At 41.9% G+C, this 13,861-nt stretch overlaps 1 protein-coding gene across 1 annotated transcript in view; it reads right to left on the bottom strand.

Moving 5' to 3' along the window:
- Positions 1-9,338: 9,338 nt before the first annotated feature.
- Positions 9,339-13,861, bottom strand: part of ATP1B3 (ATPase Na+/K+ transporting subunit beta 3) — a 44,566-nt gene continuing 40,043 nt past the window's right edge. Inside the window, exons 6-7 of the mRNA XM_034996069.1 lie at positions 12,477-12,563; positions 9,339-10,361 (exon numbers count right to left, since the gene is read on the bottom strand). Coding sequence (XP_034851960.1) covers positions 10,188-10,361; positions 12,477-12,563 — 261 coding nt within the window. The 3' untranslated portion in view covers positions 9,339-10,187. The remainder of the gene's footprint in view (positions 10,362-12,476; positions 12,564-13,861) is intronic.

Here is a 13,861-nt window from a genome sequence, read left to right as displayed (position 1 = left end):
AGGACCCTGGGATCATGACCTGAGCCAAAGGCAGATGCTTAATGACTAAGCCACCCAGGCACCCCCTGTGAAGCGTTTTAATAAAGAAAGGATGCTGGGGTGCCTGGGTGGCTCAGTCGTTAAGCATCTGCCTTTGGCTCAGGTCATGATCCCAGGGTCCTGGGATCGAGCCCTGCATCGGGCTCCCTGCTCTGCGGGAAGCCTGCTTCTCCCTCTCCCACTCCCCCGGCTTGTGTTCCCGCTCTCGCTATGTCTCTCTCTGTCAAATAAATAAATAAAATCTTAAAAAAAAAAAAAAAGAAAGAAAGGATGCTGTACTTTGTCAAATGCTTTTTCTGCATCTTTTGAGAGGATCATATGGTTTTTATCCTTTCTTTTATTAATGTATTATATCACATTGATTGATTTGTGGATGTTGAACCAACTTTGCAGCCCAGAATAAATCCCACTTGGTCGTGGTGAATAATCCTTTTAATGTACTGTGGGATTCTATTGGCTGTTATTTTGGTGAGTATTTTGGCATCCATGTTCATCAAGGATATTGGTCTGTAGCTCTCCTTTTTGGTGGGGGTCTTTGGTTTTGGGACCATGGTAATGGTGGCCTCATAAAACGAGTTTGGAAGTTTTACTTCCATTTCTATTTTTTGGAACAGTTTCAGAAGAATAGGTATTAATTCTTCTTTAAATGTTTGGTAGAATTCCCCTGGGAAGCCATCTGGCCCTGGGCTTTTGTTTGTTGGGAGATTTTTGATGACTGCTTCAATTTCCTTAGTGGTTATAGGTCTGTTCAGGTTTTCTATTTCTTCCTGGATCATTTTTGGTAGTTGATACATCTCTAGGAATGCATCTATTTCTTCCAGATTGTCTAATTTGTTGGCATATAGTTGCTCATAATATGTTCTTATATTTCTTCCCTTTTGGTTGTGATCTCTCCTCTTTCATTCATGGTTTTATTTATTTGGGTTGCTTCTCTTTTCTTTTTGATAAGTCTGGCCAGGGGTTTATCAATCTTGTTAATTCTTTCAAAGAACCAGCTCCTAGTTTAGTTGATCTGTTCTACTGTTCTTTTGGTTTCTATTTCATTGATTTCTGCTCTGATCTTTATTATTTCTCTTTTCCTGCTGGCTTTAGGCTTTATTTGCAGTTCTTTCCCCAGCTCCTTGAGGTGTAGGGTTAGGTTGTGTACTTGAGACCTTTCTTGTTTCTTGAGAAAGGCTTGTATTGCTATATACTTTCCTCTTAGGACTGCCTTTGCTGCATCCCAAAGATTTTGAACAGTGTGTTTTCATTTTCATTTGTTTCCATGACTTTTTAAAATTCTTCTTTAATTTCCTGGTTGACCCATTCATTCTTCAGTAGGCTCTTTAGCCTCCATGTATTTGAGTTCTTTCTGACTTTCCTGTTGCAGTTAATTCTAGTTTCAAAGTATTGTGGCCTGAAAATATGCAGGGAATGATCCCAATCTTTTGGTACCGGTTGAGACCTGATTTGTGCCCTAGGATGTGATCTATCCTGGAGAATGTTCCATGGGCACTAGAGAAGAATGTGGATTCTGTTGCTTTGGGATGAAATGTTCTTAATAGATCTGTGAAGTCCATTTGGTCCAGTGTGTCATTTAAAGCCTTTATTTCCTTGTTGATCTTTTGCTTAGATGATCTGTCCATTTCAGTGAGGGGGGTGTTAAAGTCCCCTACTATTATTGTATTGTTGTCGATGTGTTTCTTTGATTTTGTTATTAATTGGCTGCTTCCATGTTAGGGGCATAGATATTTACAACTGTTAGATGTTCTTGTTGGATAGACCCTTTAAGTATGATTTAGTGTCCTTCCTCATCTCTTATTATAGTCTTTGGTTTATAATCTAATTTGCCTGATATAAGGATTGCCACCCCAGCTTTCTTTTTATGTCCATTAGCATGGTAATTGGTTTTCCACCCCCTCACTTTCAATCTGGGGGTGTCTTTGGGTCTAAAATGAGTCTCTTGCAGTCTGCATATTGATAGGTGTTCTTTTTTTATCCAGTGTGATACCTTGTGTCTTTTGATTGGGACAGTTAGCCCATTTACATTCAGGGTAACTATTGAAAGATATGAATTTAGTGCCATTGTATTGCCTGTAAGGTGACTGTTACTGTATATTGTCTGTGTTCCTTTCTGGTCTATCTTACTTTTAGGCTCTCTCTTTGCTTAGAGGACCCCTTTCAATATTTCTTGTAGGGCTGGTTTGGTGTTTGCAAATTCCTTTAGTTTTTGTTTGTCCTGGAAGCTTTTTATTCTCCTTCTATTTTCAATGACAGCCTAGCTTGATATAGTATTCTTGGCTACACATTTTTCTCATTTAGTGCTCTGAATATATCATGCCAGTCCTTTCTGGCCTGCCAGGTCTCTGTGGATAGGTCTGCTGCCAATCTAATGTTTCTACCATTGTAGGTTACATATCTCTTCTCCCGAGCTGCTTTCAGGATTTTCTCTTTGTCTCTAAGACTTGTAAGTTTTCCTATTAGATGTTGGGGTGTTGACCTCTTTTTATTGATTTTGAGGGGGGTTCTGTGTGCTTCCTGGATTTTGATGCCTGTTTCCTTCCCCAAATTAGGAAAGTTCTTTGCTATAATTTGTACCAATATACCTTCTGCCCCTCTCTCTCTTCTTCTTCTGGGATCCCAATTATTCTAATATTGTTTCATCTTATGGTATCACTTATCTCTCGAATTCTGCCCTCATGATCCAGTAATTATTTATCTCTCCTTTTCTCAGCTTCTTTATTCTCTATCATTTGGTCTTCTATATTACTAATTCTCTCTTCCGTCTCATTTATCCTAGCAATTAGGGCCTCCCATTTTTTATTGCACCTCATTAATAGCCTTTCTTATTACAACTTGGTTAGATTTTAGTTTTTATTTCTCCAGAAATGGTTTCTCTAGTATCTTCCATGCTTTTTTCAAGCCCAGCTAGTATCTTTATAATCGTCATTCCAAACTCTAGTTCCAACATCTTACTAATGTCCATATTGATTAGGTCCCTAACAGTTAGTACTGCCTCTTGTTCTTTTTTTTTTGAGGTGAGTTTTACTGTCTTGTCATTTTGTCCAGAGGAGAGTAGATGAATGAGAGAACAAAATGCTAACAGGGTAACAATGACCCCAGAAAAATATACACTAAACAAATCAGAAGAGACCCAAAACTGGGGGGGAAAGAAGGAAAGAAAGAAGGAAAAAAAAAAAGTATAAGATCAAATATGATCAGGCTGGTGAATATATCAGTGCCACACAATGGATTTTGGAAGTATTTTGGTCTGTTAGAAGAAACTGCCTCCCAAAATTTTAAAGAAAGAAAAACTTATATATGTACAAAAATAAGGGTAAATACGATGAAGGGATGGAACATGACTGTAAAGATGAAAATTATAAAAGATTTTATAAAAGGAATTGATAAGATAAATTGGTTGAAAAAAGAAAGAAGAGAAATTTTTTTTAAAAAGGGAGAGAATGTGATCAGGCAGGAGACTAGAACAAAGCCATACATTAGAGATTTAGGGTATATTTTGGTTTGTTAGAAGAAACTGTATCCCAAAATTTTAGAGAGGTCAACTTATATATATAAAAAAATAAGGTTAACTACAATGAAGGGATAGAATATGACTCTAAGAATGAAAAATAAAAAAGATTTTGAAAAGGGATTGATAAGATGTTGGTTGAAAAAGGGAAAAGAAAAATTCCAAAAAAAATAGAAAAAGAAATTAACTTTGAAAGACTATAGAATCATGGGGGGAAAGCCATGGATTCTATGTGCAGTATTCCTCTAGCGCTGGAGTTCTGCTGTTCTCATTGATCGGTAAACTTGGTCTTGGCTGGCTGTTCTTGCTGATCTTCTGGGGGAGGGGCCTGTTGCCGTGGTTCCCAAATGTCTTTGCCGGAGGCGAAATTGCCCCGCCCTTGCCGGGTCTGGGCTAAGCAATCTGCTCGGGTTTGCTCTCAGGAGCTTTTGTTCCCTGCAAGCTTTCCATACAGCTTTGGAGTCCAAGAGTGAAAATGGCGGCCTCCCAATCTCTGCCCCAGAGGAGCCGAGAACTCGGGGCCCCATTCCTCAGTGAGCCCCCAGAGAAAAGCATCCACTGCATATTTTTCTCATTTAGTGCTCTGAATGTATCCTGCCAGTCCTTTCTGGCCTGCCAGGTCTCTGTGAATAGGTCTGTTGCCAACCTAATGTTTCTACCATTGTAGGTTACAGATCTCTTCTGAGCTGCTATTCTCTTTGTCTCTGAGATTTGGAAGTTTCAGCATTATATGTCAGGGTGTTGACCTATATTTATTGAATATTGAGGGGGGTTCTCTGTACCTCCTGGATTTTGATGCCTGTTTCCTTCCCCAAATTAGGAAAGTTCTTTGCTATAATTTGCTCCAGTATACCTTCTGCCCCGCTTCTCTTTCCTCTTCTTCTGGGATCCCAGTTATTCTAATATTGTTTCGCTTTATGGTGTCACTTATCTCTTGAATTCTCCCTTCCTGTCCCTGTAGCTTTTTGTCTGTTTTTCTCAGCTTCTTTATTCTCCATCATTTGGTCTTCTGTATCACGAATTCTCTCTTTGCCTCATTTATCCTAGCAGTTAGAGCCTCCATTTCTTATTGCATCTCATTAATAGCCTTTTTGATTTCAACTTGGTTAGATTTCAGTTCTTTTATTTCTCCAGAAAGGGATTCTCTAGTGTCTTCTGTGCTTTTTCCAAGCCCAACTAGTATCTCTGTAATTGTTATTCTGAACTCTAGTTCCGACATCTTACTTATATCCATACTGATTAGGTCTCTGGCAGGCAGTACTGCCTCTTGTTTTCTTTTTTTGAGGTGAATTTTTCCATCTTGTCATTCTTGCAGAAAGTGGTCACTTTTCTATTTGTAGAGTTGCAGCTATTCTTTTCTTAGATCTCCGGCTGAATTTGCAGGTGTTTAGAATTATTTTGATAGCTATCTAGGTGAATTCCTGGGATCAGACAGAATTAAGATCTCCTACTCCTCTGCCATATTGGACCAAGATTCTTCCTCCTGTTGTTCTTTCTTTTGGGATTGAATTCCTCCATCTTGGCATTTGTCTAGGTCTCTGTCTTCTGTGTTAGGAAAGCCTGTTATGTTTCCTGCTCTTTATTTTTATTTTTTAATCTTTAAAAAAGATTTTATTTATTCATTTGAGACACAGAGAGAGAGAGAGAGAGCATGAGCAGGGGGAGAGGCAGAGGGAGAGGGAGAAGTAGGCTCCCCGCTGAGTCAGGAGCCCAATGTGGGGTTTGATCCCAGGATCCTGGGATCATGACCTGAGCCGAAGGCAGACATTTAACCATCTGAGGCACCCAGGCGCCCCTGTTTCCTGCTCTTTAAAGTGATGGCTATATTAAGAAGAGGTCATATACTGCCCAGGGCCTACCATCTCAGGAAGTGTTTCTGGTGTATGCTGTGTGCACTCTGCTGTTGCATTTTGGCTGTTCTTTTCCTCAGATCAGTTCTCTGTAGTTTCTCTTTGCCTGCAGTGTGGACCGTTTGGACCTTGTCCACTGTGTGGCGAGTTTTAACCAGGTGTGTTTTGGTGTGTTTGTTAAAAGAGGCTAGATCTTATTTCCCCTAGAGCTGAAGGTTTGCAGCACTCTGATCAGTAGACTTGGTGCGTGTCGGGGGTGGGGTGGGGTAGTGGTGTGTGGGCTGGTCTTCTAGAGGAGGGCCTGCCGTTGCACTGACTCTTGATCACACTTGCCGTAGTCAGAAGAACCTGCAGAGCGCAGGGGTGCGGGGCTTGGTGTAAGTGGCTCAAGCCTCCACTGTAAGGCGCTGTGCTGCTCACTGAGGTCAGTCCATGCTAACTCACCGGGGTAAAAATGGTATCAGCCGGCTTTGTGCCTGCCACTGTTCAGGAAGTCCTCACAGAGGAGTGAGCAGTCTCCTCTCATTTGCCCTAGGCATCCTTTAGATCCCTGCCTTTGCCCTGTGTGGGAGCCGTCTGCCCACCAGCACAGTGCTCCTGTGTTTTAGCTCAGGTGCATGGTTGGATTTCAGAACTCCAAATCTTAGGGATCCAGCACTGTGCAGACCTGCGCTGATCCTCTGGGGGACGGTCTGCTATGGCTAGTGCTGGTTTGTCCCAGAAGGGCAGTCGCATGAATGCGGCAGGGGCTTGGAGTTTATGGTAAAGCACAGCAAGAAGCCAGAGTCCCAGGTTAGCTGCAGCTGCCTCTGCTTGTATGCTAATGGATGGCACCTGCCAGCTCTTTTGTCCCGTGAGAGGCTGTGTCCTCTCCCAGATGCACTCTAAGAAGGGGAACGGTCTGTCCCAGAGTGACCCCGGGGATCCTTGGACCACGCTGTCCCCTCCTAGGCCTCTGCCCTCCTTCTCCACGGGAGCAGTGCTACGCCCGCCTGACTCCACCCATCGATGGCACGGACTTCTAAAACTTCAGACATCGAGCTCTGCTGCTTGTAAAAACCTGCGATAATCAGTGCCTCTCATTTGCCCCCGTCAGTGGTTTGGGGAAAGTGTTCTTCTTGTGCGATGCCCTGTGTTCTGCCCTCGCTCTATCTTCTCTATGATCAGGGTTCCCTCCCCTCTGCAGCACCCACGATCCTTTTCTCTCCCAAATCCGCACTTCCTATTTTCCACCATGTGGCCTCTTTGCTCCCTTTAGTTGTGCATTTTGTTTTCTCAGTCCTCAGATCAATTTCCTGGGTATTCAGAATGATTTGATATTTATCTGTGTTCGAGGGATGAGGCAAGCAGAGTCCCCCTACTGCTCCACCATCTTAACTCCCCCCCCTTTTTATTTTGGGGGGGGGGGTTAGTTTTGGTTCTCTATGTTGCACTGTATTCCAGATCACTGATCCGTTCTTCTGCATCCTCTAATCTGTTGGTTCCTTCTAGTATATTTTTATTCAACTGTGATTGGTTCTTAATATTCTTTTTGTTGAAGTTGTGAATACATCCACTCTTCTCTCCAGTCCAGTGAGCATCTTTATGACCATTATTTTGAACTTCAATCAGGTAGATTGGTTCTCTCCTCCCCGCCCCATGTGATTTTATCTCGCTCTTTCACGTGAAGCATATTCCTCTCATTTTGACTTTGTGTATCTCTGAATTAGAATAGCTACTTCTATGAAGAAATGGTCTTGTATGTGGTTGTCCCCTTGTGTAGACTGTGTATGCCTGGCAACTTTGGCTGTTTGCCTAGACTTGCAGTGGCACGGGCTGGGTTCCTGGGGCACTCCATGACGGGGTTGCCCTTGCTGGGACGCTAAAGCTGAAGTGGGCATCGGGTGGGGTGGTCTGTGAGTCTCCATCCAGACAGTACCCTGGCAGTATAGCTAAAGCTGATGTTGGCACAGGCCGTGGCAGTCCTGGGGCTTCCCGAGGGCACCCTGGCAGGACAGCTGAAGCTAAAGTGAGTACGCACCAGGGTGTTCCAGTGTGCACCACACTGCTAAGAGGTCATGGCCTCACGGGCAGTAGACTGATTACAGTGCCTGGGCCCAGCTCCCATCTGTGATATCAAGGTGGAGGATGAATGTCAATGGTAGCGATCACCAGCCCCTCCAACCCAGAGTTCCAACAGCTCCCCTCCATTTGGTAGAGTTTCAGTACTGTAACTTTTATATCCATTGCCCTTTTAAATGGCAGTTTTCTGTGCCCTCAGGCAGACCAATCTGTTCAGTCTTTCAGTAGTATTCCACCCCACTGCAACAGTGTCAGGGTTGGGGCTTCCCTTTGTTACGGTCTTGTCCCTCTTACCATTCTCCATGTAGTCTATCTTGTTGTGCAGCTGTCCAGTTAGCAGTCTTACGGAGAAACTGCTCTATAAATATGTGTAGATTTGGTTATGTCCGTGGAGAGGAGTTAAGGGTCTTTCTTTCTACCTTGCCGTCTTGGACCCTCTCCCCCTAACCTGCTGAATATTTAAGTGTCAGCTCAAGTCAACTGACAGTTGAATCTTCGCCTACTAGTCAAACTAGTGCTAGGCCCAATCACCAAGGATGCAAATCCGGTTGTCTTTAGTCCTTTGGTCCCTTGTTATTCAAACTGTGGTTTCCGAATAACCAGCATAGCCATGCCTTAAGAGACTCCATCTCCCAACAATTTCCTCTGGAATAAGAATCTGCATGTTAAGATGTCTGGTGAAGTTCTGAGGAAAATGTGAAATGAAGCAGAAATGCAGACTCAGAGATTGTGTCCAGAGTCCCTTTCATTCCCAGACTCTTCATCTGCATCACGCTGGCCCAGCTCCTTCCGATCCTCCCGTCCACATGACACTCATCTCTTGAGAGGGACCTTCCTAGGGCGGTAGTACCCCACCTCCTTGGACTCTTGCACATCACTGCCATTACCGTGATTATCACGCCATAGCTTGTGCCAGAGCCTGTTCCATTCCCCTCTCGTCTTCGAGAGCCCGTGTCTTTGTCTCCGTATCCTCAGTCTGACACATCATTACCTGGCACACAGCAGGCCTGAGATAGTTGTTAGCCCCTAATTTCAGTAGAAAAAAGCCAGGAATTGGGTAGGTGAGCTGAGGTCACACAGCAGTCAGGGGTTGAGCCATACCCAAACTCCTGAACCAGGGAGGTACAAGTTATCATTCAGTGACTTCTGTGTATATCTCATCCCAGAGCCCACTGCCCCATTTGGGATATCTCCATTCTTGTTTTGTGTTCTAAGAACTAGTTTGTTTTTATCTAAGCTCATTAGAACAGAACTTTCATCTGTTATACTTCAAAGACGCAAAAATGCAAATGTAATGGAAGCCATAATATGAATTCCCCAAGAGCCAAAACTGACAGTGGACCAGCTTAACAGGCGCTCTAGCTGCAGCCCATGACATTGCTCTAGCATCGTAGCATCTGTAAAATGGTTTTCCACTCTTGAGAAAGCGGAAAGGAATCAAAGCCGCAAGACCTTTGCTTTATTAACAGCTCCTGGTTGTAAAGGTTTCTAGAACAAAGATCTGTTATCACCGAGATCTTCGTGGCAGAGACCCCCATGGGGTGGAGAGGCTGCCACTGGGTCAGTGAGGCCCGTCTGGCCGGTCAAGACCACGTGGTGCACTCGTGCTCCCTCCAGACCGCTGTTCCCGGGCCAGATGGCCTGCATCCCACTCGGCCTGGCCCGCACCAAGACAAGGAAAACCGAAAATGTCAGCTTTGGCCTTTTTACGGATAAAAATAAAAAATTGGCTTCAACCACAGATCATATAGGGAGCACACCTTTATCAATGGAGGAGAAAGAATTATGACAAAGAATCATACCAATACACATGGATAGGAGAAAATATTTCACAATAGTCAAAGAATGCTGAAATAAAACTGGTTTGAAGCTTTGAATAAGTTCCAAGTTTTTATATTTTACAACTGATATTTTTATTAGAGTCCACAGTCTGCTAAATAAAAGCAGTAACAAGATATTTCACAAACTATTATACAATTTAAATCCTATGAATTTAATTTCATAAAAAATTAGGTGCATATTCATCGTGGCTAACTTAAAAATGCTGTTTCATCTATGGTCTAAAATACTTTATTATGAGAGATTTAGATCCAGCACTAAAAATAATCCCATCGGTATATATATTTTTTACATGGTTTACAACATAAAGTTTGTGCTCTTAATCAAAAAGATCCACAGACTAATTCAGCATGTAAAAAATAATTTTACAAAACATCAAGTCAACCTTTCAAATCCACTTTTATTTTGTTTTTCCTCCTCCCATACAGAACTTCTCCCCACACCACATTTCTTGCAGCTAGAGTCACGTGATGATGTTCAGGTACCATTTTATCCCTAAAACGTGGCTGGCATCAAAAAATGACAGTTAACCAGTGTTAAATCTATAAAATATTTACATAGCACAGCACATTAAGCTTTAGACACTCGGCAATTAAACCACATAAAAATAAGACCAGACCCCCATCCCACGTGTTCGGAGTTGGTGCTCACGGCCCCCATCTGGCGACTGTACGTGGTTCAAAAGGCAGCAGAGGCAATCAGGCAGTTACGTGAGAGGACACTGAACACTACGGTCTGGAAGCACATTAGCATGTTACCCCAGTGTCATGTACCACCACCCCACCTTTCTCCAAGGTGGTCTCATGATTCTAGAATGGCAGGTCCAGCTGATACAAAATGAAGACAGACAACACAACATTTGCTCTGTGGAGATTCCCTAATTCCTACTATGCGCGTGCTGTGACTTTGAACACAACTCGTCCTAAAAACTTGTCACGATCATCCTCGTTTTTTAGGTTGGGTGATCCATCAATCTTGCACTCGACTGTTACTTCATTTACGGTACTGCTGGTGTCATTAAAGGAGACCTGGACAGCAACTAATGGCTGCAGATAACTCACCTGGCAAATGAAGGAAAATACGTGAATTCTAATTCTGTGGTAACTTCATTTACACTTTTATCAGGAGTTGAAGTTTTAAAAACAAGTTTTAGTCTATTACATGTTTTGTTTTTCTTTTGAACTGGATACTCATTTATTTTTCACTTAAGTTTTTATGGAAGTGTTCAGATGGCTATGAATGTTCCTGTAAGCACTGCATAGGTTGGGTCTCATTATCATTTTTTAGATACTCTATAATCTGGGTTTGAGTTTCCCCTTGCACCCAAGGACTACCTTACTGATTACTTAGATCTCCTAGATCCTTACTTACAGTTGCTGTGTAATTTCATGCAAATATATTCCTAACTGTATTATCATCACTGTGGTTTCTAGACCTTTTCCTTCACTAAAAGGAACTAGGGGGCTGATTCCAGGACTGGGGCAGAGAAAGTACAAGATGAACATGGACTATCTTGTAGTGCCAGAAAGTAAGGAGGTGCTCAGAGAATCGTGGGAACACGTCTAAGGGACACAGGAGCCAGCCTGAAGGTTTCTCACTGGCCAAATCTGGGACAATTTTAGCATCAAAATAAATAGAACTGACAATAAGAGTCCATGAGACTATAAATAAATGGTGGAGAAGGCAAAGCTCTTTCTCGGAGCAGAATGCCAACTAGTAAATGAAGGAAAGAAAGATGGAATTAGAAAAACATCTGGGAACACTCCTATTAGTTGATTCAGGCAAGAATCAACACATGCTTAAAGCTAAGGGAGAGGGCACCTGGGTGGCTCAGTTGGTTAAGCGACTGCCTTCGGCTCAGGTCATGATCCTGGTCCCGGGATCGAGTCCCGTGTCAGGCTCCCTGCTCAGCAGAGAGTCCGCTTCTCCCTCTGACCCTCCCCCTTCTCATACTCTCTCGCTCTCTCATTCTATCAAATAAATAAATAAATAATCTTTAAAGCTAGGGGAGAAACAGAATTGTGTCGACTCTCCAAGTATTCTCTCCACATGATACTTGCTGATTACAAAAGAAAAAAAAGAACTTCACAGCAGAGAAACCTGGCTGTTAAGTGTTCAAGGTTACCATCACACTAATGTGACCCATCAGTGCCACATTCCTCCTGATACTATGTTCTGAAAATGTATTATTTCTTCTCAGGCATTCTTGCCAAAAATGTACAACCTACATTTAATCATGAAAAACATCAAACTCAAATTGAGGAATATAAACAAAATAGGCCCAAAAAAAGTCCTGTACTCATTTTTGAAGAGTACCAGGGCATAAAACAGACTGAGGAACTGTTCCAGGTTATAAGTGACTAAAGATGTAACAATGTGATACCCTGCACCAGGAAACACTTTTTCTTTTGCAAGAAAGAACGTTACTGGAACAACTGGTAAAATTTCAACAAGGTCTGTAGACTGGACGATAGTATTGTTTTAACGTTAATTTCCTTTGGTAACTCTATTATGGTCAATAGAATGTCCTTATTTTTAGGAAAATAAAACAAGCATTTAGTGTAAAGAGGCACCATGTTTATAACTTAATCCCAAATGGTTCAGGAAAAGAAATTATACATAAATGGAGACTGGTAAGACAAATATTACCATTTGGGAAATCTGGGGAAAGGGTCTACAGGACTTCTTTGTATTACTCTAGCCACTTTATTTTTTCACCTCTGTGCACATTCAATGCACATTCTAAAGAAAGAGAAAATGGGGGGCGCCTGGGTGGCCCAGTCGTTAAGCGTCTGCCTTCGGCTCAGGTCACGATCCCAGGGTCCTGGGATCGAGCCCCACATCGGGCTCCCTGCTCCGCAGGGAGGCCTGCTTCTCCCTCTCCCACTCCCCCTGCTTGTGTTCCCTCTCTCGCTGTCTCTCTCTCTGTCAAATAAATAAATAAAATCTTAAAAAAAAAAAAAAAAAAAAAGAGAGAGAGAAAATGGTATTTTATAAGTTTTGAACTGTAGATGTGGGATCTCTACTTGGCATCACCATTTATAGTTAAAGACCAGAGTAGAGGATGCAGAAGTTACACAGGGCATATGTCTGCCTACCCCAGACAAGTGACATTTCAATACAGATGTGCCAGTTCCCCAAGAGTCACAACCACTTACAAACTTGTAAGTACTTACATGCAGTTTTTTCCCATAATATGGAAAATATTTTAAATCTATAAGTCCATTGGGAGGATAAGTTGATAGAGCTGCTGTGTTTTCAGTCTAAAGGAGAAAACAAGAGAAACCTCTTTTTTTAGGCCACAAAACAACTTAAAAATATATAAAGGAGTATCAATTATGAACAGTATGGTGGTTCTACAATGATGTTCCAACTGCATTAATTACAATAATTATTTTTGAGAACAGACGTGTTAATCTTGGCTTAAATCTCTGACACAAAACTATCCTGATTCTTCTCACATTTCCTGGTATTAGCCTACAAGCTTTTCCAGAAGAGTCCCTTCTAACTTATAGCCAGATCTGTTCATGCACTGTCTAAAAATCTTACCTGCCTTCCAACTACCCAATGCCAGTTCTCCAGCCATTGACAGCAGGAAGGCAGCGGTCTATAGGGGACCAATATATTCCTGAAATGATTTAAATACTGTGCTTCCAGACTGCAAACCATGGCTGCCACACTGCAGAATGCAGGATTCAGGCCTGGGAGGCAGCAAAAGTTTCCTGTGATTAGTAACTAACGGTAACCAGAAGGGGAAATTATGATGCAACTGGCAAAACTATTAGGAAAAATTTAAGGTCCTCCAAGCAAAACTCTTAACCAATTCAAAGACCCTTAAATTTATGAGCACATGCAAATCAAAGTAATCGCATTTACTGCAATTATATTCCATGTATTTAAAAAACTGGTAAATGTGACCAATAGACAAATTAATCATCCATAATCCAACTCATTCATGCTATTATCTCTATTCTTCTTGACAGACAGTGAGAATTCTCAGGTAACACATTCTGAATAGGACTAATTTTAACAACTGTAACTAACACACACTGAGTAGATGACAAATCAATGACAAGAGCGGTGGAAGTTTACTAAGCATGAATTAAAATAAAACATTAATAAATGCTTGAATTCTAGATTTAAATGCACTAATTTCTATTTTCAAAAATAGAAATTTTGAAATTTCAAAGCACACAGCAAAACTAAGCGTCTCCTCTAAGGAGAAGTCCTCCTCCTCTGCTTATGTAACGATGAGTAGCACATGTGACAGACAAGTGACACAGCAAGATGACAGCACAACGCACAGAATGACGATACCCCACAAAATGGGCAAGCTCTCGAGATCGAGGTCAAAGGTAAGTGGAAAGAATAGGAGATAACAAAGCTAAGAGAAACTGTAGAAGCCATTTTCAACCACTACCCTACATTTGTACTCTATAAAGAAAAAACAATCACTGTGATGAGTGCCTTTCCATTAACTATTGCTTTTGCTTAACATATTTTCTCTTAATACATGAGCTTAATTCACAGAAACGGAGATGTTCCCCAACATGTAAAGGAG

This window comes from Mirounga leonina, unplaced genomic scaffold (assembly GCF_011800145.1).
Source record: "Mirounga leonina isolate KUSES-001 unplaced genomic scaffold, KU_Mleo_1.0 Mir_115, whole genome shotgun sequence".
NCBI classification, from domain to species: domain Eukaryota; kingdom Metazoa; phylum Chordata; class Mammalia; order Carnivora; family Phocidae; genus Mirounga; species Mirounga leonina.
Note: the sequence above shows the minus strand (reverse complement) of the source record. Positions and strands in the feature narration are given on the sequence as shown.